The sequence below is a fragment of the Glycine soja genome, chromosome 20 (genome assembly GCF_004193775.1).
Source record: "Glycine soja cultivar W05 chromosome 20, ASM419377v2, whole genome shotgun sequence".
NCBI lineage: Eukaryota > Viridiplantae > Streptophyta > Magnoliopsida > Fabales > Fabaceae > Glycine > Glycine soja.
This window is the reverse complement of record NC_041021.1, coordinates 42,340,216-42,364,920: the sequence shown is the minus strand read 5'-3', so window position 1 is coordinate 42,364,920 and position 24,705 is coordinate 42,340,216. Positions and strand designations below refer to the sequence as shown.

At 31.3% G+C, this 24,705-nt stretch overlaps 3 protein-coding genes across 3 annotated transcripts; 1 reads left to right on the top strand and 2 right to left on the bottom strand.

The window, feature by feature from the left end:
* The first annotated feature begins 2,499 nt into the window (after positions 1–2,499).
* LOC114402695 (proteoglycan 4-like) lies at positions 2,500–7,804 on the top strand. The gene is made up of 4 exons (XM_028365348.1): positions 2,500–3,211; positions 3,304–3,389; positions 3,549–4,652; positions 6,652–7,804. Exons 1-4 carry the CDS (start codon positions 3,025–3,027, stop codon positions 7,396–7,398), a joined length of 2,124 nt encoding a protein of 707 aa, XP_028221149.1. The 5' UTR covers positions 2,500–3,024; the 3' UTR covers positions 7,399–7,804.
* Positions 7,805–11,615: 3,811 nt separating this feature from the next.
* LOC114402861 (2-carboxy-1,4-naphthoquinone phytyltransferase, chloroplastic-like) lies at positions 11,616–15,014 on the bottom strand. The gene is made up of 10 exons (XM_028365546.1): positions 14,996–15,014; positions 14,808–14,904; positions 13,773–13,904; positions 13,573–13,679; positions 13,397–13,496; positions 13,281–13,319; positions 13,079–13,189; positions 12,880–12,946; positions 12,585–12,799; positions 11,616–11,793 (listed from the first exon to the last, which is right to left on the bottom strand). Exons 3-10 carry the CDS (start codon positions 13,881–13,883, stop codon positions 11,710–11,712), a joined length of 834 nt encoding a protein of 277 aa, XP_028221347.1. The 5' UTR covers positions 13,884–13,904; positions 14,808–14,904; positions 14,996–15,014; the 3' UTR covers positions 11,616–11,709.
* Positions 15,015–20,355: 5,341 nt separating this feature from the next.
* On the bottom strand, positions 20,356–24,426 carry LOC114401470. Its single transcript, XM_028363981.1, has 7 exons — positions 24,089–24,426; positions 23,969–24,000; positions 22,836–22,933; positions 22,640–22,722; positions 21,845–21,922; positions 21,672–21,770; positions 20,356–20,881 (listed from the first exon to the last, which is right to left on the bottom strand). Exons 1-7 carry the CDS (start codon positions 24,170–24,172, stop codon positions 20,591–20,593), a joined length of 765 nt encoding a protein of 254 aa, XP_028219782.1. The 5' UTR covers positions 24,173–24,426; the 3' UTR covers positions 20,356–20,590.
* Between the last annotated feature and the right edge of the window lie 279 nt (positions 24,427–24,705).

Here is a 24,705-nt window from a genome sequence, read left to right as displayed (position 1 = left end):
CCTAGAAGGTAGATTTTTTGTTCTATCCTTCTTTTGGTAGCCGTCATTCTCCTTGGCTTGCATCCACCCGTTTTAAGGGTATTTTACTGCTTACATAGCTTTGGACTATCCTACATTCGATCTTAGCATTGATCGTTTCACTGCATAAAGTAGGATGCCCCTAGCTATATATACAGGCTAAACGCGAATTTTAAAATTAAATATTTTCAAATTAACTGAAATTACTATAAGTAACGTGTATTTAGAAAAGAATAAAGTATTTTATATATAATTGAGTATGTTCCTGGTATATTACTTTTTCATTTACAATTTTATTTTCAAAACATATGAATTATCTAACATGAGAATGTTTACCTAACTAGTATCCCAAATTCAAGTCTTAAGTGTGTAGTTGTATATTATACTCAAAGAGAAACCAAGTTTTGTTGCACATAATAATTCTATTCAACTCTTAATAAGATTGTCTTTTGTAAATGATATATGTGATTTATAAAAAAATATTAAAATTTAAAAAGGACAAAAAATATTGACAATATTTGAAAAGCCTAATAGATAATTAATATATATATATATATATATATATATATATATATATATATGAGCGTGTGAAACAATTAAAACTTTTTTAAGCATCTAATATAATATAGATTTTCACATTCGTCACATCATTAGAATATTTTAGTTTAACTAATAGTTTTAAATTTAAGTTTTAAGTATCATTCAAGTTAAATAATAAAGAGAGTTTTGTCACTAAGTAATTATATTTAACTCAAGCAAGAGTGTGCCACGTATAAAATACTTAGTCTATACAAAAAATGCAGAGAAGAGGAAACCATGTGCATTAGTGTGAGCTCTTCTACATATTTGCTATGGAATTGTTGGAATATTAGCTGATGATAGAAAAAGAAATTGATAAGGATAGAATTTTTGTAAAACAGTGATGTTCATGTATCACCACTCTACTTTTATTAGTGTGTGAACTTAATTAGTTATAATATGTAATATATAAAAAACACAATTAGATAGTAATATTGTTGATAAAAAAAGACAACATTACAAAATCTATATCAGCACTTTAACCTTTTATAGTACACACGTACATTACGTTTCAACTTTTGAGATTATTGGAGATGAATCAATCAAGATTGGTCTACGGTTAGACTCGCAAGTTATCAAATCTGATCATGAAAGTTAGTAACGTTTAAATCTAAGATCATTAGACACGGAGGTTGAAAGTTTGCAGGGACACGTCATAATGAAGAGTAATTATATTCCTCCTGGTGTGTTTAATATAACTTGTTTAAGATTTAGGAGAAAATTAAGGATAGACAAAAAATGAGTAATGAAAATAATAACAAAGGAAATTATCACAAAATACTATAAAAATATGTTATAGAAATAGTGTTTTCAAATCAAAATTTGGACGGGGATGAATTTCCATAATTTGGCAGGAAAAGAAAATAAAAAGAAAGAAAGAAGACACAAAACCACATATTATAGAGTTGCTTTGTTTCCGTTGGAAGAAGATTCTTTCCAATTAGGTTGAACATTCAATTGGAAGGTGTTATCAAAAGGTATCTGAAAATCATAAATGTTCCGATTGATACTTGACTAGCATATAAATAAGTCGATACGGTCATGAGTGGATTCCGTATGCACATCATTATATAATAAAACATTATTTTATTAGTAAACAAATTTCCATCACCGCCAATAGAAAAAAAGGAAACTCCATTTAAACTATCATTAATGTAAAATGTTAAAGCTGTTAATTAATTATAGGGATGTTTATCTACATGATAGTTTTGACACGGCAACATACTAGCAATATTATATCACAGATCCCTAATGAGCATTGAGTAGTGACCTTGGATTAATTAGCTCAACGAGATATCAATGTAAGCATCACACCTCATTCTATCACGAGCTCACTAGGAGAGGATATTAAAAAATTATTACATGATCCTATTATAATCTCAACTAATTTATACATTATACACCTAAAAATTAATTAAATTAATTAGAATAACTCTTGGTAATTCAAAGGATAAATATTTATTTTAATCTCTAAAATTATGAGTGGTAAAAAATTAGTATTTAAAAGATGAAAAATTTAATTTAATCTCTAAATATAAAAAATGTAACAAATGAGTTCTAAAAATAATTTAACCACAAATTGATCTCTAAATTTTGTAACTTATCGTTAAGTTGATTCTCAAAAAGTATAATTTATTATCAAATTCATCATTAAATACTACAACTTATTAATAGCAAAATTATTTCACAAATTTAATGCAAAATCAATTAATCATACTTTTTACCCCTTAAAAATTAAATTTAAAATTTTCATTTTAAATAACTTATTTATTACCTTTTCTCACTTTCAAGGAGATAAATAAATGTTTGTCCTCGTTCAAAACTATCTAAAGATTGCCCTTGGCCATATAACTAGTTAGAATCATGTGTATATATCTAATGTCACAAATGAAAAGAGAGAAACAGGCAGAAAGACACACGGTGAGGAACTAGAAAGAGAGGTGCGTGGTCACATCGTCATCTTCCTCAATTCTTAATTTCTAAGTTCCCAAAAAGCAGCAGATTGGTTCTCTTTAGTTTTGGTTCTCTACCAGCAGCAGGCTTGGGAGTGAATGCGATTAAGAAGATACTATATGCACATATGCATATATAGAGAGAGAAAGATTGAGTAATATTTAAGGAAAAAGAGAAATTTAAAAAAAAATTGCATTACATCACCACAAATTCAAGTGTACTTTAATTCTTGTCATCAAATGTGACCGTTTTATGCTTCAAGGATCCGCTTTTTTCGCTTCTTCCCATAAGCCTTTTCAGATTATCTTGCCAAGACCTCAAACAAACAGTGTGTTGTGTCTGAGACCGCTGGCTAGCTACTCGTTATATATGTCATTTTCATTCTGATTTTATGACTTTGACAAGCCCCTTTACTTTACACATAACACCTTTCTTATTTCGAAACCTTTCAGCAAAGGCATAAGTTTACCAATTATGGGCAAGGAGTGGCATCGGGAGGGAAGGTCCTCCAAGAGAGGTGGAGGTGCTCAAACAGAAATCCCTTCCGGTTGCATGTGTGCAATGTTTCAGGTATTTGATTTTCATCCTTTTCACTTTTCCATTGACCAGCAACATTCTTCTTTCAAGTCTCGCACCCCAGAAGACCACACTGTCCCCAAAGGTACATTAGTTCTCTCTATATACTCCTCTTTATTGTCCAAAATAACCACTTTTCTACAAGTCTTTTTTAATTTATGGCTTTTTATAATTCAGGAGTTGAAGCACCAAGGAGTAGCTTGGAGTCAGAAACTGGTACTACAGTGTCATCAATCTCAAAAGAGGAAAATTTTAAAATACCAGTAAGTTAATTAACGTGCACCTTTGCCCTCACAGTACCTCCTCTAACTTTTCACCAATTTTTATGAGTTTCACATACTTCTATTTGGGTTTGTTTATTCTGTAAAGTGAGTTATGATGATTTTGATCACTTGTCTAATTTAATGATTCTTGAAATGCAGAAGAACATTCGAATCAAAACAAGAGGGAGCACAAGATCAAGAACAGAAAGTTTTAGTGATTTTTCCTCAGAAATCGGTGCCTCTCCAGGGACCAAGACACCAACTTTGGTTGCAAGATTGATGGGTCTTGATCTTCTTCCCGATGCACATTCCTCTTCTTCCCCATGCCTTTCCACTCCAAACCTTCACAAACCACAGCAACACATCAAAATAATCAAACATAGAAACAGCACTGGCAGTAACGCCTTGCCTGAGACTCCTAGAATGTCCTCTGCAAGAAGATCAGATGTTGAGCATAGACAATCTCTCCAAATCAACAAGGAGAACAACACAGTCCCCTATGAGGATTCTGAGTCTCCTCGGTTTTCATTTTCAAAGAGGAAATATGATGAGAACAATTTCAGGAGTCCAAGCCACTATGCCAGGCAAATTGTGAAACAGATTAAAGAAAGTGTGAGCAGGAAGGTTGGACTAGACATCACCAACACTGTCAAGAACAGAGAACAAGGAAGAGAAGAATCTGTAGGCCAATTCAAATTCAAGAAAAAATCTAAAACTTCAGTGAATGAATCCAGCCCTGTAAAACACTCAAACTCATCTTACTCCCCAAGGCTCAACAGATTCATTGATACCAAACACAAACCAAGCACTACAACACAATCACCAACTACTCCAAAAAATCAAAACATACACATACTAAAACCACCATCAACAACTACTCCAAAAAATCTAAACACGCACTCAGTACTAAAACCACCATCACCTCCTCCTGTTGTCAACATTGAAACACAGCTTTCAAGAGTTTCTACAAAGCCAAAGCCTCAAGCATCGCCTGAGAAAGAGGTGCATAACCAAAAATCAGTAACAAAAGGCAAGAACACTGGCAGTGGAAAGTTGAGTTCCCGGGTCAACAAGCCTCCACAGACATCAATCAGAAACAAGCAAGAAGAGTCATTTATTACTCGTCCTCCATCAGCCACTAAAGCAAATGACATCAAAACCAAAAGCAAGAGAACTCATCCACTTTCAAGCAATCTTCTTAATAACCTCAACACGGTTCCAAATCTTCTCCCTGTCAAGACAGGACCTTCTCCTCAAAAACAGGTACCCTTCAATTAAGTTTCACAATACAAGTCTTTCTTCTTCCACAATCAATTCTGATTAGAAAGAATACTTTAATTATTGAGTTTTATTATTTGAATATCTTATTTAGCATCATATCAAGTAACAATTTTTTATGCATACAAAACATATAACATTTGAATAAGTAAGATTAAAAAATAAATGCAGATGACTTTTTTAAATGTTCATGACTTTTATTTTCAATCATCAATATATGATTATTCGGAGCTCATTCTCGTTGATTATTCTCAATATTATTATTTTTTATATATTTAAAATTATATTTACATATTATCTTAATCTATGTTCTCTCTTTATAATTAAAAAATTCTTTCAATTCATCAAAAAAAATCTTTCAATCATCTCAAACTCTCATTTTTTTAATCTTTATCTATATATTTAATTTTCTTAATGTTTTCTTATTTTGAGTGAACCAAGCTATCTTAAGTCTTAATTGAGTATTAAAGACTCATCTATGAAAATACAGACCTCATGTTTGGTACACGAAAATAATTTTAAGGTTAAATTACTCATTTAGTCATATAGTTTCATGATTCTTACTTTTTTAGTTCTTATAATTTGAAAGTGATTTTTTTAGTATTATAATTTATATTTTAATTTTTTTTTGGTTCTTATAATTTGAAAGTTTTTTTTAGTCCTTATAATTTGTATTTTAATTCTCTTTTAGTCTTTATACTTTATATTTTAATTCCCTTTTAATTCTTACCATCAAAATATGAGTAATATTATCAATTACAATTAACTACAAAAATATTAGCAAGTAATTCGAAACTAATTTATCGCAAGATAATTTGTAATAAAAAAATAATTAATAATTTATAACTAATTTTTAGCTAATTATTTTTATATTTTTTTGTAGTAAGGACTAAAATGTAATTAAAATATAAATTTTAGGGACTAAAAATATCAATTTCAAACCATAGGGACTAAAAGAGAATTGAAATATAAATTATAAGGACTAAAAAGAACACTTTTAACCTATAGGGAGTAAAAGAGAATTAAAATGTAAATTAATAACTAAAAAAACAATTTCGAACTATAGGAATTAAAAAAGCAAGAATCGTGAAACTATAAAGACCAAATGAATAATTTAACTTAATTTAAAAAATGGAAAGACTGAGTTTATTATTTTTCATTTACTTTTATCCATTTATTTATTTCTCTCTTAGTCTATTTTTTTCAGCCAAATAATTAAAATATGTTGGATAAAATATTTCAGTTAATTTTTAACTTTTTTATTAGTTAAAAATTTTATTTGATTATTCAGTAAACAAACTTTTTATAATATTGATTTAAATTTTATTCTCAATATATTTATCCAATTTTATGATTATCCTTTTTAAATAAATCATAATTTTATTATTTTTTTATTATTTGCACTTTTAACTACTTTAATGACTAATTTTACCAAATATTTATAATTTAATTAATTTTTTAAATTCCAGCCACAGCTTCAGACTTTTTATTTTTCAGCCTTCTTTTTAGTTTTTAATTAATCTTCTCTTTATTTTTTTATTTATTTCTAGTTGTCGTTTTTATTTTCGTCCACCTTATATCTCTTTTCCTTACCAAACGGACCCATATCTATTTAAAGGATTGACATTTTTTAATGTTTATCTTTAAAATTTATTTTAATAGTGTTTTTAAAAGTAATTATTGAGAAATAAAAAAAAATGTATATGATTTATATTCTGAAAATTTTTTATTTATTAAGAATTTTACCTATATAAAATAAATACTTATATTTTTTATCATTAATAAATACATAAATACTTTATAGTATACATATATCATCAAATGTTATTTTTTTTAATAAGATAAGATAGGAGTATTTCTCAAGAAAAGTCAGAGACATGTTTCAGAAAAAAAAAATGTTGATCGCATTTCTTCTCTGTTTCTGTCTGATTCTGACCACTTGGTTTAATTTTTTGCGTGTGTGTTACGGTAAAAAAAAAAATAGTCACAGCCGCAGGTACGTGATGATGATGCTCGAGATGAAAGACGCAGCGCACAGTTATTTAGTAGTTCGCGCCCGACGTACAAACAAGAAGCGCCACGATCACACCCACCCCGAGGAGCAACCACCAGCAGCGATGACGACAAACTTCACGGCACCTCCGCCACCACCACCGGCGCAGACGACGACGAAGGACCAGAATATCAGTACATTACAAGCATTCTAACTCGTAGTACCACCACTGGACCCCACAACAGCAACAGCGCTACAGCACCAATACCCCACCTCCAGTTTCAGTGGTTCTCTCCGACACACCCCTTGGACCCTTCCGTTTTTCACTGTCTCGAGCACTACCCAACATCCAATTCCTTTGTTTCCTTCCCCGGCGACAACAAAGATTGCATCTTTCAGCGGAAACAGCATCTGGGTCCGCGCTGCAACCGTAGATTGCTGTTCGATTTGGTCGACGAGTTGCTGTCGGAGATTCTGGTTCGGCCGAGGCGTTACAGAGAGGCGTTGTTGGAGACGACGGTGTGGGAGAGGGTTCGGAGATTCCCACGTGCGAAGTGTGAGGTTTTGGAGGATATTGATGCGTTGATTGAGATGGAGGAGATGAGGGAGGAAGAGAAAGAGGAAGGGGAAGGGTTGGTGAAAGAGATTGAAAGGAGCATGTTTGAGATGTTGGTGGATGAAACGTTTACCGTTATGGTTGGTGGCGTGGATAAGTACGTAGAGGACGACGTCGTTTGAAGGGAAAGTGTTAAGTGGGTGTCACATGGGAAAAGGGTTCACGTGATGTGATGAATGAGTGAGATGCTTGGCCATGGCCATGGATCCGATCATCCGTGGAAGCCGTGGTGGTGTGGGTCCCGCTTTGAAGCCATCAAAGGGGAAGGGAGGGGCTCATACGTGGTTTTGTAAAACTCATGATTTTCTCTAGGGTTTTCCATGCCCTTTGTTTTTTTATCCCTCTCCCTCCCTCCCTTGTAAAATTTGGACCTGTTTTTTTATGTTCCTTTTTAAGCTATACTCCTGTTGTCTCTTCAAAACTGTATTGTTTTGAGAGTTGGGTTAACTTTCAAAACGATTTCTTGTCGAAGGAACAGTTTGGAGAGGCAGAATCACAACAGATAAGTCAATAAAATTCTTTTTTTTTTTGTTAAATTTATTAGTTTATTAGTTAATATCTTCAGAAAATTTAACGAAATTTAGGGATTTTTATTTTGCTTTACTTTTTTGTTAGTTGCTACTTGCTAATTGCGATACTTTTCTTTTCGAACTTTACTTTCCACTCCTAAATTGATGGAAAATGATTCTCGACCAGAGTATTTAAATTATCTTGTGGCTTTTAACGAATATCTTTTTTAATGGAATAATTAATGACGGATTTTTTTTTTGTTACAAACACTTTATTGAAAAAAAGGTTACAAACACTTTATTTGTTAGTTTTTATCTCTTTTTTTGTTTTCATATTATAATAATTATCATATTTATATTTCTCTATTTTCTTCAAAAGTTATGATAAAATAAAATCAATCATATAAAAGCGTACAATTAATCATAAACTTGTTAGATTAACTCGTAAATTCTTAAGAATTCATTTCATATAAAATAATAACATAATATTTATAAATAATATATCAATTAATTATTTTAATAATCTAATAAAATAAAATAATAAATAATAAATTTCACCACAAAAATTATGATAAAATAAAATCAATCATATAAAAAGATGCAATTAATCATATAAAAAGTTGTTGGAGACGACCGTGTGGAGAGAGTTTACCACATTTATTTTTTAAAAAACTTGGATTAAAGTGGATGGAATAATAGTTTAGTACGCAGATACTGTTATCGTACCTAAAAAAAAGAAAAAAAAAAAGAAGGGAAGATTATAAAAAGGATGCATCACTTTTTGAACAAGGATAAAAAGGTGGAATATGCTGAGAGAATCATATTCTAATTGGTTCTTACTCCATGGAAGTTTGAGATTGTAATCTAGCGGGCAAGATTACAATTATTTCAAAAAAAATAAATCAAAGGAGATTTTGCATGAAAACGTTCGTGAACTTCAATGCAAGCATTTTTCTTTTTCTTTTTTTTTGTAAACAAAAATTTAAATATGTATAAAAAAAGTTAAATGCTGAAATTTAAAGGAAACCCAAAACAATGAACTTTTTCTTTCCAATGTTAAAGAACTTAATCCGTTCAAAAGCTGGAGTTAATTATCATATAAGCAAAGGATCCTACTTTTTTTTTTATAGTTTTTTTAAAACCAGAACTTAAGAAATAGATACGTTCACAAGTCATATATAATTTAAACAAAACAATGGAGTTTTTTTTGGGGAAGTTTTTTTTTTCAAAATAATGTTAACATTATAGTTATTTAATCCATATGATGCAGAATGGTTGACAAAAGTATCTAGTCAATACTTTGATCATCACGTTTATAATAGTAAGAAAGATAACTTCTTATTAAGATATTAATATCTTTTTTTTAATCTGTAGGAATAAAAATAAGTATTAAAAATTTGCAATAATTCATTCACATGCTCAACCAATAAGAGATTAGTATCTAACTCTTAAGTGAGGAATATCCTAATTAAATTTAACGAAAGAAATTGTGAATTATAATATGGCAGCTGAAACCTCAACTATCACTATTAGCACAAACAAAATAAGCGGGAAATTCAAACAATACAATACTTAATCAATAGGTGGCATGTGGAATTAACCATATATGTCTGATCGTAAATGGTGAAAACAGGTGAAGAGACTGAGACTGGAGATGGCTGACCAGTGTCCAATTTAATGTTGACCAGTTTAGAGTATCACATGGTTCACTTCTAGATCTGTTTCTTTCTGCGTGTCCTTCAAGGGTTTGTGATCTAAGTTGGTGATTGTTTGGTATGATGGTACTATGCATTATCAATTATTTTCTCAACGCGAACTGAAACTTTGCTGAGATGATGATGATTGTTAATTCAACAATAATGAGTCATTGATTGGGAGAAAAGACTCAGATAGGGAAAGCTGACAACCATGTAACACAAAAAAAGAAAGAAAAGTGCAATGGCCAAACTTTTTGTTTAGGGCAAATCGCAAATGCAACATTTCAATTATTAGTACTCAAAGTTTTAACACACTGGCCCCCAGACAAAAAAAAAAAAAAAAATGAAAAGGAAAAGGGCTTATGAGGGGAAAGGGAATCTTCCAAGTTTTTCGAAAACATAAATTGCAACACAACATATGGCAAATCTGATTTTATTCTGTTTCAGTTAAGTAATGCAACTTATATAAATGTGTACGAATTGTTCATGATGCTATCTATAAAGTTTAAGCATCCTTACTTCAGAACATCACATATTGTTTTGCTATTGCCAAAGTTGTTTAAACCGTAGTAGAACATAAAGTTTTAGAGTATGAATTATAATACTCATGTTACATTCTCCAACAATCATTAATGTTGATGAGTTAATTAGATTAGATCCAATATTGTTTGGGATCTCACAAATTCAAATAACTATGATCAATGAATTAATTGCTAATCTTTAAAACAATCTATCCTTAATTAGTTTGTACAAACATGCACCACAAGCAATAGAAGCATGCGACTTCTTCTCCCTCCCCCAGGCGCCCACCGACAATAATGTAAAAATTAAACTAAAATTCCTAAATACAGTACAGTTAAATTTAAATAACTCGATACATATGGTAGAAATAAATTTTGTTAAATTAAGTTTTAAAGTGTAAGTCTAACTTAATATCCTAATATAATACTGAGTAGCCTATTTATATGGTAAAGGCCTTGTTTTAGTCGTAATATAATTTCCTAATGCCAAGTTGTATTTTTCAGACCTTATTTTTTACTCTCATTTTAAGACACTTAATTTCTTCTATTATAATATGGCTTTCAACTTTTCACTCAATTGTGTAGACATCATCAGTTCAAAATAATAATGTCTAAAGAATACAACTTGTGATTATTTTCGATGCTGTGAAAACCTGGTAAAGTTATAAATTATGAAAAAAAAACACTAGTAAAAAATGATAAAAAAAACTAAAATGAGTTATTTTTACTATAAAGATATATCAATTTTGAAAAGAAAAATAAATAAATATTGAGAAGGATTTCTTGAAAGCGGTATAAATTAAGTGTTGCCAACTCTTTCATTAGAAATACAAGATAACATGTAAAGAGATATACCTAATTTACACTCTAATTTTTTTTTATTTCTCTCTTTTTATCAAATCATATTATTATTATACTTATACTTCTCAAGGTATCAAGTAGCATAAAGGTGTCTATTAATGTGAAAATCACTACTGGAAAAGGAAGTTTCAACATCAGTGAAAATCGACATTTAACATCAGTGGTCAACCGATGTCGAATAGAATGTTGTTGAAAGTTAAAAGTTTCAACATCAGTCCTCCAACCACTGATGTAGAAAGTCAACATTTTCTACATCAGGCCTAACGTACCAACAGATGTAGAAGTTAAACCTTCTACATCAGTGCTATAATTGAAAACGATGTAAAATAGCGTTTTTTCACATCGTTGGTTAGTTAAGAAACGATGTAGAAGTTAAACGTTCTACATCAGTGTTATCATAAGAAACGATGTAAAATAACGCTTTTCGACATCGGTGTTTAGTTAAGAAACGATGTAAAATAGCACTTTTCGACATCGGTATTCAGTTAAGAAACGATGTTAAATATTTAATAACCTACAATTAAAAATTGATTAATTAATGATCATTTTTTATATTTTCAATATTAATAACCTTCTACGGATGTGGTTAATTAATAATATAAAAAAGATTATTATCTTATTAATTTTCAAAATTTTGTCCAACCAAAAAAAGGTTGTGTTAATAGAAACAAATTAAAAATAAATTAATAATTATGTAATTAAGAAAAAACTAGTAAAGGAAAAAAAAATGGAGACGTGTTCATTTATGTTCTTTTACACAAGAATAAAGACATGTACATTTATGTAATTAAGAATGAAGTAGTAATAGGAAACTTTGAAATAAGATTGCGCAATTGGCTTCTATTTTAGTAGTGTAAAGCAAAATATGCTAATTGCCAAATTGTGCTAAGAACTATACTAAACACGTATAATGGGTAAAACCAAAGCACCTGCAGGGAACAAAAAAAAGGACAATCATTAAACACGTATCTAAAATGCATTAAAATCTTATAAAAGAGATTCATACTGCATATGTAATATTAGTTGATTTGGATAGGTTGGCTTTAAAAAATCAAATAAAGATTATTTAATTGAAATAGTTTTTATGATATCAAACTTATAAAAGATCCAAGTTTATTTGATTTTAATTAGTTATAAATTTTTATTTGATTTTCAATATAGGTAGGATTTTGACAGTACCTTACTTGAATACTACGATGGTATTCCATATTTAATTTTTCTAAAGGCTTGCATCTCTCTTCCCAATTATATTTCAATGTTGCATATTATCTCTCACACACACATTTATGTTTACTAATGTTATTTATTTTTTTCATTTGTTGGAAAAAAGTTTTCGTAATAAAATAATTATTGACATAATTGAGTTTACATTTACATGTTTCAAAATATCACGATGGAAGATACCAGCTGATATGCGGAGGAGCGCTGGGAAGAAGTGTTTATGCTATATAGAGTGCTACATTATCCTTCCGAACAAATGAGTACTTCTGGTACATTTCTTGAAAATCACATTTCCTTTTATATGATTTTACTTGCGAAAACACATTATTTTGTATAGTAATGATTTAGAATTAAACAATATTATTATTATTGTATGCGGTTGTCTATTAATTAATAAATCCAAATGAGGTTGTCTATTAATTAATAATGGGTCTATGAACACACAATAATTCACACTAAAACGTTATTAAACTTAGCTTTTTGGAATTTTTGCACATACCTCATTCCTAGAGTTTTCATCACGGAGGAAGTCAAAGACTCGTTTAGGAGGAACAGGAAGCCAAAAAGAAGTGGCAGCACTAAGAACAATGCCAGGGGGTCTTCCAGGGTCATCCACACTCTTTCGAGCCAGCACTAGTCCTAAAGCCAGTGCAACTCCAAACAATGCATGAAGCCTCAGACAGAAGTACTTAGCCATGAAAATCTTATTTTTGTTATGTGAGAATACAACTTAGGTTTAATAGCAAACTATAAGAAATACACCAACAGACAAGTCTATAAGAAAAATTCACTTGCCTTGTAATTGTCTTCGACAAATCTAACTACTAGGTTTCCCATCGGCAAGGTCAATGCACAAAGGAACTAGCACAATCATATTCATAACCAAAAGAATAAATCATGAGCACATGGTCCAAAATAACAGCTACACCTTTAAAGAAGGGAAAAAAATAAAGAATGAGATGCAAAAAATTGGTTGAGTTTAGAAGTACATACTATACAAGTGAGAGGAAGTGCCTTGATTAGACCAAAAGCAACCAAAAGAGCATAGAGCATAAAGATTGCCCCTTTCACTACCTCTGCACCTTTTTTAGTGCCAAGTCTAACCTGAAAGAGAAATGGAAAATAAGTAACATAGGTAGATTCACAGCATTAACATGGATTAGAAAAAAGTTCAATTTAAAGAAAGTGCAGGTACCAAAGGTGACATTTTCCCAACCTCCCTGTCTCCTTCCACCTGTGTTGTGAATAAAAACATGTCACCTAATCAAAGTTCCTAAAAATTGGAAATTAAAATTCAAAAAATGAATATACCTGATGGAAATGACTGCAAAACAAGATAAGAGATGTTGTGAAGCCAACAAGAATTGATGCTGAAAGAACCGTTCCACTTAAGGGGAAATGGTTCATCACACTGTCCAAATCATTCCATATCAAAACCATGAAAAATAAAATATTATAAGACATTCTAATTAGGTAGCTGAGGTAACCTTGAACTGCCATGTAATAAATAAAAAGCACAAGTGGCAAAAGGCCCAAATGCTGCAAAGCACAAGGGCTCTCCCAGCCCCTGGTAGCTTAACCGAAATGGTGGACACTGCAACAACAATTGGCCAAGCACAGAAAATTGCAAGTTAATGACTCCTGAATAACTTTCCAACATGATTATGATGTCAGCAAAAACTTGTACCTGATATATATAGCCACAAATAATTGCACAAACAAGAAACAATATTGAACGTATGTTTCTTTCCACAACAATATTGACTGAGATCCATTCAGAGAAAGATGAACAACGCATAGCAAAGCTTGTTCTTGTGAACTGATCCAAAGATGAATTCAATAACAATAACAAAAGCCAAAGTCAACAATAATAACAATTTAAAACATGTCAGGCACAAATATATTAAACTACAACATCATAAATTAGAAAAGTTTGCATTCAATACAAACAAAATGACAGATCTCAGCATTGCAAAAAATAAAAACTTAAAAAACATCTAAGCAAACTTGCCAATGACACGATCAAAGAGGTTCACAAGCTCATTCAGATGATCCTCAAACACCTCTATTTCATACGGCTGATTATCACCCTCTAGCAAATCTGTCACCTTCGAAATTACAGATTTGATTTTCTCCCTTTCTTGTAAACAAAGCTTTGAACTGATATTCTTATTATTCAATGCATTCCTCATCTTGTAAACATAGTCATCCAAAGCATTCATTGTATTAGCCTTCTTCATGAACTTCCTATCATCAACCTGATAATTCTCAGCTTCATGAATCATTCTTATAATCTCCTCAGCTGAAAGCCTTTTTTGGTCATTGGTTATGGTAATCTCATTCCTATAACCAGTGGTTGTTTCTTCCACAGAAACAGATAGAAGGCCGTTTACATCTATAGTAAAGCATACATCCTAGACTACAGAAATACTATAAATTCCATGAGGCAGGGGCAGGGGGCCTAGATTAGTGAATGAAGTTTATCAATAAATAACCTGCAGAAATTGTCCTAATATGCATGAACAAATAGGAGAAGTTGAGCAAGCTATGTAACATGCAAAGTCAAAAAATAATGCTTACAATCTCCTCCTAGACTGTACCACGAGATATGTCACTAAGGTAATCAACTTCGTCCAAAACAATCACATCAACATTTACAAGTCCACTTCTAGAAGAAACATTACCAACACTGCATGAAAAGCAGTCGTCAATAAGTACTCACATTCTGCCGCGGCCTCCCCAATCAGTGTCTTCCTGCTGCTCGTCGGAGCGGAAACCACCACCGAGAAGCCTCTCAAAAAAGCCAGTATCGCTTGCCACTGAAACTCAACAAAAACAAATCAAGATCTCAACACACAAGTTTCGAATTTCTCGAAAACGAAGAGAAACAAAAACAAACGGTGAACGAACCTGAAACTTGTCGATGCGGAAGTCGTAGACTGAGGCGAGCTCATTGACGTTGAATTTGAGGGAATACGTCAGCCTCGTTGGAAGCTTCACCCGAAACGTCGTCGTATTCGTCGGTAGAAACGTTGTCTTAGTCTTCGTCTTCTTCTTCATCGTCTTCTTCGTCCTCCTCGGCGTCGGAGAAGGCGCGAAAGGTGGAGGTCGGGGACTTCAAGGAGAAGGAGGCGTGGAATTTGAGGAAAAAGGAAGGGATCGAGGGCGAAGGAGAGAGAAACGTGTGGAGAAGACCTAAAGGCCTCCTTGAGGAGTTCTTTGCCCGTAAGAGAGAGAGAAGCGAGAATAAGTTCAGATCGGAATAAAAAGCAAAAAAAACCCAAGACCACAACGGGTTTGTTTAAAAACGTTGTTGAATAGAATAAGTTACATCGTTTTTGTTAAAAAACGATGTTGTTCACAATTCATGTTACTTGCAGTTCAACAACGGTGTTCCAAAAACGATGTTGTAATGCGCAAATAACATCATTTCTTGCAAAAATGTTGTTAAAATAAATCACTTATTTACTAAAATGCCATTGCCTCTAAAATAACATCATTTTTGGAACCACCGTTGAATGCGCGTTGTAGAATATTATTATTTTAGTAGTGAATGTAAATTTCTACACAGTGAGTGTTACTACAAATATAGGTATCATCATCAAATAACTCTTTCTAGCAGGAGTCTGTTGTTACAATTAGAGTATGATAATGATGGTCATGGTTGCAGCAGGTGCAGCCTGACACTGAGTCCTAACACAGTACTTGGAGCCAGACGATCTTAATAGCAAGAAGCAGAGTAGAAATACGGAGTTAATTTTATTTCTGAGAACCAAAACGCAGTGGAAATTTTGATGCTATCAAATTAAAAAGCCATGTCCCACCACTACTTGGTACTTGCCAGAACTGCAGAGCTACTTTGTGTACCATTTCCGTCTCTTTATTCTTTTTCATTGTAGATGAGTAGATCTCTCATCATAAAATTGATGCTTAGTTGGTAAGCATGAAAAAGTTTTACCTTCAATTTCAGCTTCGTGACAAATGCTACTAATGCAACTCATCTTTGTTTCAATAGTATATATGTTTAATTTGCTATGCGAGAACAGACATTCTTTTCCATATATATATGGCATATGCAATAGAATGAATATTCACGTCTGTTATTACTTGATGGTTTCAACGTTGAATCAGTCCTGATAATTTCATTTTATGTTATTCATGTTTCCTTTGAAACTAGCTACATAGCTTCTCAAAAATGTTATTACTCGATGGTTTCAACGTTGGATCTTATTTTAACTAAGAAAGCTAAATGGCGGGAAAAGTTTCACCTAATGCTCTTTAATAATTGTGCTAGTTTGGTAAACATTAATTTATGTAAATATATTTTCATTAGTTATCTAAGAAAACAAAAGAAATAAAATTTTTATTTTCTGAAAATGATTTTCTAACACGCAACATAAAAAAAATGCAATGCACTTACTTAAGATTTAATAATCATTATGTTCCAAAGATTTTGTAATTGTGGTGCTCGTTCAAAAGTAAACCCAACTCAATTATACATATTCGATTGAATTTTTAAAATATTCCCGTAGAATTTAACTTAATTCAATTAAAACCCGATGATAAATGGATTTTATTATTTTAATCTAATTCAACTCATATCATATCATTTACTTTATTATATATATATATATATATATATATATATATATATATATATATATATAAATTATTATTAAATATAAAACACGTTAATAATTTTTAACTCACAGTTATTAAATTAAATTATTCATGACTTTTTAAGTTGTTTTTATCTCTGTTTATATTTTCATATCTTAATATCATACTTTATTTTTATTCAAAATAAAAAAAAATTATATCAACGTTAAAATCATTAATTTTATTAATCAAATATTTTCATAATTAATCTCTTTTAAGTACATTTGGTTATTATATATTTTAAAAAAATTAGATAAAAATAAATTATTATTTTATTTTTGTTTAAATATTTAGATCTAATTAACCCAACTAGTTTATGATCGGGTTGAATCTAAAAAAAATTACAAATTAAGCTCAATTCAACCCATAAAAGTTTGATTGAATTAGATAATAGATTTAACTAAATCTGACCCAATTCAACTCATAAACATCACTATTTAAAAATATGGTTAGTTAACTATCTTTATTTTATCAACTTAGTTTAGCAAAAAGAATTATAATATATAAAATTGATGTGATAATTAAAAGAAAAATATTATAAATTTAAATATTTTTTACTAACATTCTAATAAAATTAACGACTAACATAATCCATAAAATAAAATAAAATACTATGACCGAATATTGCTCTATCGGAAATATGGCAAGCAACACTAGATTCCATGCCACCTTCCCAAACTCATCCATGAACATGTCCTTATCCATGTCGGGAAAAAAATAAAATTGATGCTCAGTATCCTGTACCACTGGGAATTAATTGGAGAAACCTACCCAGTCGAGAATATTTAATAAAATAAAATTAATAATTAAATTACACTACTAATATAAGTATATGATTAAGTTTAATTATATAAAATGATTGATACTAATAATCTAGATTATTATTAGAATAAGTTCAAAACAGATATTTACATCTCTATATACCGTTTCATTTACATGTTCAGAAAAACTCAATCCTAAAGATGTTCAAATCTGATATTTCCAAAGTTAGGACACAATGGGACAAATATCGGTAGGTATGAAACCCTGCCAGCAAACAAAATATTTGGATATGGCATAAACACTCCTGCCGCGCCCAAGACAATGCAGAATAATAATGGTGTCTATGGATTGGTGTATTTGCTTTTTAGTTGAAAATTCTCAAACCACACGGTTTTGGACAATAGCTGAAGTGACAAATTTTTTTGTCTCGTGAATATTTGTGATCTTTCAAATGAAAAACCAATTATACACATTATACAGTTACATACGAAATTCGTGATAGAAAATTGTTCAAGAATTTGTTATGCTATTGTTACAGGAAAAATATTCGTTTCTATATTCTTAAGCCTGTATTACTTCTATGAAGCAACACTGACTTGAGAGTCATTATTACAAAGATTTCCCCATACTTTAGACATGATAGGACAAACGTTTGCAAATAAGTTGGAGTATACGAAACGGCTGACATAGGACATGAAATGCAAATAATAAGTAACATGTGACATAATTAACTTTCCCGTTAAAGACCCAATAACGACCTATAATATTGTATTCCTATGATGAATAAGATGACTCTTACTCATTTTACACGATATATCTCTCTCACACACACTTCCACTCTCTTTTGCGAAATTCTCTTCTGTTTATGATTATGAACAGTTAGGTTATTCAAGGTTGAAATTTTCAATTTTTTCATGCAAGATATTATTTATTATTATTCATCATTTTATTTTTTTTTATTAAATTATAGTCTTACTAGTTATCATTATATGAACATTTCTTATTTTGAATTCCTAAGAAATTTATATCAAACTTATACGTAGTCTCATAAAAGTCTCAAAGTTTTTCTAAATAGATAAGTTTATATCTGATTAAAATTTTCTAGAATATTTTTATTTTTGAATTGTAAATACACTCTTGTGCTATTTAGTACTTTTGACATAATTATTAAATAAGATTTTCGTTTTCTCAAAACGGATTAGAATTCTATGGACAGTACATTCTCTATTTTAAATTTGATTCCTCCAAAACGAAAGGTGTACCTTTAGATAATAATAAAGTACTTTGATCTTAAACATTGATAATAACGAATGGTAAGTATACGTTTAGCAAAAAAAAAAAAAAAAACGAATGGTAAGTATAATTAAAAATTATTTAAATCAATCCACCTCAGATTCAAAAAAAGGATAAAACTTACAAGTAGTCTCTTGAGTATTTTTGGTATTGTTCTTTAATTAGAGTTTAGTTTACTAATGTAACCTATGTTGACATGTAAACCTTTGAAATCCAAGTTAGAATTATGGGTTTTGTGAAAATATAGTGATCAAAGACGGTTCCATGCTATACGTCAAACATCTCTACTTCAAACTTACGACAACATCGAAGTGTGCACTAAGGAGGGAGAATATATAGCAGAGCAAACTAGAGTAGAGACAACAAAAGACATTTAAGGTATTGCTTTTGGCTTGTCTACCACATTTGATGTGAAAATTCCAAAATACGTGAGTTAAGAGTGTCCAAACGTACACAATATTTTAAGGTAGCTGCATTTAGAAGTGGGCAGGATCGATTTTTTTAAAAAAATAAATTCTAAATTTATTACCTTATTTTTGAACAAAAATCAGATGTGGATTTACTTAAATGAATTGTAACCATAATCTTCTGCTCATTGCTATCTGTTGAGATTTTCACACTTTATTTTTTAAGTCGGTAAAAGAAAAAGTCAGTAAAGTGTACAGTACAATCCAGAGGAATCAAATCTTAAAAAAAAAAAAAGTGTGTTTGATAGAATTTAAATCTAAAAAAAAAGTAGATGGAACATTGAAAATGTGTTTGACTGAATTTCTTTTTTTAAAAAATACTGTGGGTAAACTCAGTTTGCATAGGAAATACGCACAGCCATGAAGTTAAGTTGGTGAATCACTATGATTAACAAGTGAGGAATATAACATTATAAATTTAGACTGCACAATCAGATGCTCGAAATGAAAAGATAATTAATAGTAGTTTAACTATTTCAAAAAACCATTGCATTTATTTTTTAATTTTAACTATTTAAATAAGATTTAATAGTCTTTTATAAACTTATTTCTTAAATAAAAAGCTTCTTTTGATGTGAGAGTGAGAAGAACAAATATTAATCATTTGATTTTATTATAAATAATCATGATAGAAACATATGGGTGGCTTACTTGGACTAGGGCCCAATAATTGATCTCTCACTGACCAATTTACATCTCTCAGCCCAAGGTTTCTATCAATATAAATCATGAGTTTTATAAGAACTGAATTTTAATGTAGATAATTTAAATACAGTTGTATGTCCTAAATTTATTTACTTCACTTTCACATAAAAATTGTTTTTTTCACTATATACATCCCATACATGCAGTGTATCGGGTAAGAAATCTTGATTACTGCAAGAAAAAGAAAACATTTAATTACTCAAAAAAATATATTTAATTACAATCATTAGATTAAAATTGAATGTTCAGATTGTGCATTTAATCATAAATCCAACGTGACTTTCTTCCTTTCTAATAAAGGATCAGGTGATATTTTTTTTTAAAAAAAAACCAATCTGCCTCAACCAAGAGATATAAGGTTAACTTGGTGATAAAGGAAGAAGAGAAGGGAAAAGAGGTCATGCATTCAAATCATTAAAAACTAACAACTAACATTTAGTGATGAAAAAAACTGTCACAAAAACAACACTAATTGGTGAAAGAAGATTACACTTCCAAGTCAATGGGTTACAAATTATAACTTACAAGAACAGAGGAACGAAGGATATATACCTTGCACAGAAAGTATGGACTTCTCACTAAAATCAATTTAATGCAATAGTATCTTACTATAGTATTCTCAGGTTCTGCCATCGACATCGAAGCCAGCCCCAGTCCAGCCAGGAGTTGAAGATCTACCCTTGGCCACAGCACCAATTCCCTTTCCTTTTGGTTGGAAGTTGACTTTCCTTTTACTTCTTCCTTCGCCTTCATTAGGCTGCTGATTAGGCCCATTTTGCACTGCAACTTGCTGACCATTACTTTGGTTGGGAACACTCTCGGTTGATCCCTCATTTGTTTCCTTTGCATTGGGAACAGAGGAACCAGGTTGGGGTGTACTATCCTGAGAAGACGCTCCTGATCTTCCATCCTAACATAATTTAAGTGCACGATTTTAACATTTACTGGTGCAGTATGAAGATGGATATGCAAGTATGGATGAGACTGTCTAAATGTAGCATCAACATGGTGAAACAATGAAAAAGGAAATATTTTCAGTAGAGAAGTCAGAAAATGCAAGCAAGTTCCCATTTCTCCAACAACGCATGTCCACAATCCAAAAAATTTCAATTCCAAATGGAATATTATCAATTTCCTAGCGAGAGACTTATTATACATGAAGCTAAGGACATATAGTTAGAAGTTCTAGAAAACAGTGGATTCATTAAGGGCACTAAGCAGCAGGGATGGATCTAGAAATCTATTAGAGGGGGGCTGAATTTCTTTTCTTCCTTTGTAAATTTTTAAATATGTAACTTTATTGTTGAAATAAATTTTTATTTTAAATGATAATAATCTTAACCACTATCATAATAACAACAAACATACAACTAGTTTTACACAATCTTACACTAGTTATCACCTTAACTATTGTCATAATAACAACAAACAGAACTAACTTTTCACAATTCTACACTATCTAACATTAACAATCATTATTTTAAACCATATAAAATTAATTTTGCACTAACTAACTTCAAAATACACATGTATATACATAAGAAGTACAGAGAAGGGGGAGGGGGCTAGGACCCTGCCTGCCCCCCTCTAGATCCGCCACTGCTAAGCAGCATATTCACCCAAGAATTAGGGGCGTACCTTAGAAGCCACCACTAACTAAATAGATCTGATAATGATGAATACAGTGAGAAAAAACCTACATGATAAAGATTAGTTGATGTACGAGTTGGATTCAAAGCTTCCAATCTTCTTTTTAATTCCTCCAGCCGAGCAAACTGAGAGTTACTGCTCTCTTGAACCTTTATAACATCATCAGTGTCAAACAACCAGCTAAACAGTAGAGCATATTATATCTTCATTTAACACTATTTACCAGATTACTCAAGTCTTCACATAACTTTTGCTTTAATGCTTCCTCATCTCTTACTACTTTTGATGCTGATTCCCACACCTACAGCACAAACAATTAAGATGTCAACTATATTTGAGAAGGTACTAAGGATACCGATTGATATAGTAGATCAAATGATTCAAATCATCTACACTCATACATATCCATATAAATAACCTTCTAGACAGTATTTACTTTAGTGCATTCAACTTGTTAATTTAATCATAAAACTAAACTAAGAGCAAAAGAATAACAGTCAATTCTTTTATTATTAACACACATAACGGTTCAGACTTCACAGATCTTATAAAATAAACTCTTCCTCTTTCAACAGATACAGAAACAGAAAGAGGGAAAACCATTTATGTAAAACTAAGTATAAATTTCTTTTATTTGCTACGATTAAATTAGTTTTTTCTTTATCACAAATTTACTTGCATTTGCTGGGTAAAGTGCTTAAATAATATTATCTCCAAGATCATTACTGAGTAAGAAACTAATATATCACCAATGCACTGTTTTAACTTTTAACTCTAGAAGCCTATTCAGGACACTGGACAATTCAAATCATTCACAAGTGTTTATTAACATATATATCCTCATTATCTATTCCAGCAACTTCATTGAGCTGATAGTGAACTCGAGATCATATGACATACTGTAAGAAAGTAGTGGGGCTGGCATGATGCAGTACATATCACCAATAACACTAAAATTCTGATATTATGTAAATTGCAGGAGAAAAATGGAGAACATTATAGTGACAGAGTAACAGACCTTCCGTGTCTGTTCTTCCTTTAGCTTGGCCACACGAATTCTTTCTGTTGATTCCTCTATTTTCTTTCTCAAATGTTCAAGAGCTTAAAGTATGCATCATGTATAAAAAGTAAAGCAAAGTCATTTCACTATAAAACCCAGGGAAGAACAACCTTTTTAATTTTATGCCAGAAAGGGCAACAAAATATTTAGAAACCTGCTTTTTTTGGCCCAGCTGTAAGTTTCATCTCCAGTGAAAGATTTGCAAGCTCACGCTCCACATTGCGAATTTTAGAATAGTTTTCTTGAATGTATCTGAAAATAATAATAGCATGAGGTCTAGATGATCGAATCCAGTTACTTAATTGTCTACATAAAGTATTCAGTGGCAATCGGCAATAAATAAAGGCCTCATTCAATCTTTAAAATTGCCCAGCAATCACACCACACGACAGTGGAGAAAAGGGATCAGAGGACATTCAAAACTACCCAAGATCTTGTATTTTATCAACACTACAAGACAGCAAATTTACTTTTTTCCTATTATGCACATTTCACAAGCTTAATCACTAAGATCCCAAATGTCTTGTATGTCCAAACTAGATTTTAGTTCTATAATAGAGAAATTAAAAACCATTTCTCTTCCTCGATCTCAACCTATTTATTGGCTTTAAACACAAAACACAGTTCTTGCATCATTATCTATATTTTATGCTAAATTACAAGTTCAGTACAATGAAATCACAGTTTTTTTTTATAAAAAAAGTATTGTATACATCAGTCCTGCCACCACCAACCATGTAGCACATCATAAAAACGGATTAAGCATTACCATCACCGAAACATTGCAATGAATTCCATTCATTTTAACATTCCAACCAACACTTTAAAGCAAAAACCATCGCCTTTACTTCCTTCTGCTAGCAACATATTACCACTTCTTCAAGCTCTATGAATGTCATATTTCACAAAAATAATATTATTGCTTTATTCCTTCATCAACCCACAACCATTGACCTAAAACCATACACTCTATCATCCCAATTTAAGAACATTCCAGTATTTTCATAGGTTCTAGCTTAGTAGATATCAAAATTAACTCTACATCTTCCACAGCAATTGGTTACTTGATACTGCACAGAGAATGGGAGAATTATATAAATTTATTCCAAAATCTCCGATTTCTCCATAAGCAGATGAAAATAGCACACACAAAATGCTAAATCATCAAATTCGATTTCAAAGTGGGAATGAAATAAACTAAATCCAAACAATGCTGCAAGTGCAACCGCATAATAAAAACAAAGTCATTCTCAGATCCGAATGAAGAGAAAAAGAGAAAGAAGTTACTTCTGCAATTGAAGCTGTTCTGCTTCGATGATCTGAAACGAGAAGAAGAAAAAAAAAAAAAAGAATCAATCCAGTATGTAATGACAAAGCGAAACGAAAACGGCGACGGAGAGAACGAACCTTCTCGGTGTAGCCGATGACGGGAGCTTCTTTAGCGAGACCATCGGGTCCGATCTCAGGGAGAAGCGAAGGGTTCGAAGCCATTTCGGAATCCGATCACTCGCATTCCACAACTCCGTCGAGTGCTGCCGTCGCCGTCCGGTTTGGGATTTCCGAGCAGCGGCTTTAACCAGGCTCGACCGTCTCCACCGACGTCCGGTTCAGGGAAAAAAGCGGTTTGAAGAACCCGATGCGGAAAATGGCCTGAGTCAGTGACGCTGTTACAGTTAACCGTTATCGTGGATGGATGATTTCAATCCTTTTACTCGTTTGCACGTCCTTAACACGTTAGCCAGTCACAAATTGACGCAGAAAGTTTGTATGCTTTTCTTTTTTAAAAAAATGGTCACATTGAAAAAAAAAAACTATTAAAATTTGATAGTCATTTCAAGATTTTATTTTAATTAAAAAATTTCTTTTATATAGTAATGTTACTAAAATTATGATGAAATTCGTTCACTTAAAAATTTCTAATTTAAGCAATTCATTTTCATTACAGTTAAACGAGAATCCTTGGCAAAAACGGAAATTAGATTATTTAATTTCTACCTAGTTGACGCTAATGCACTTGCACTTGC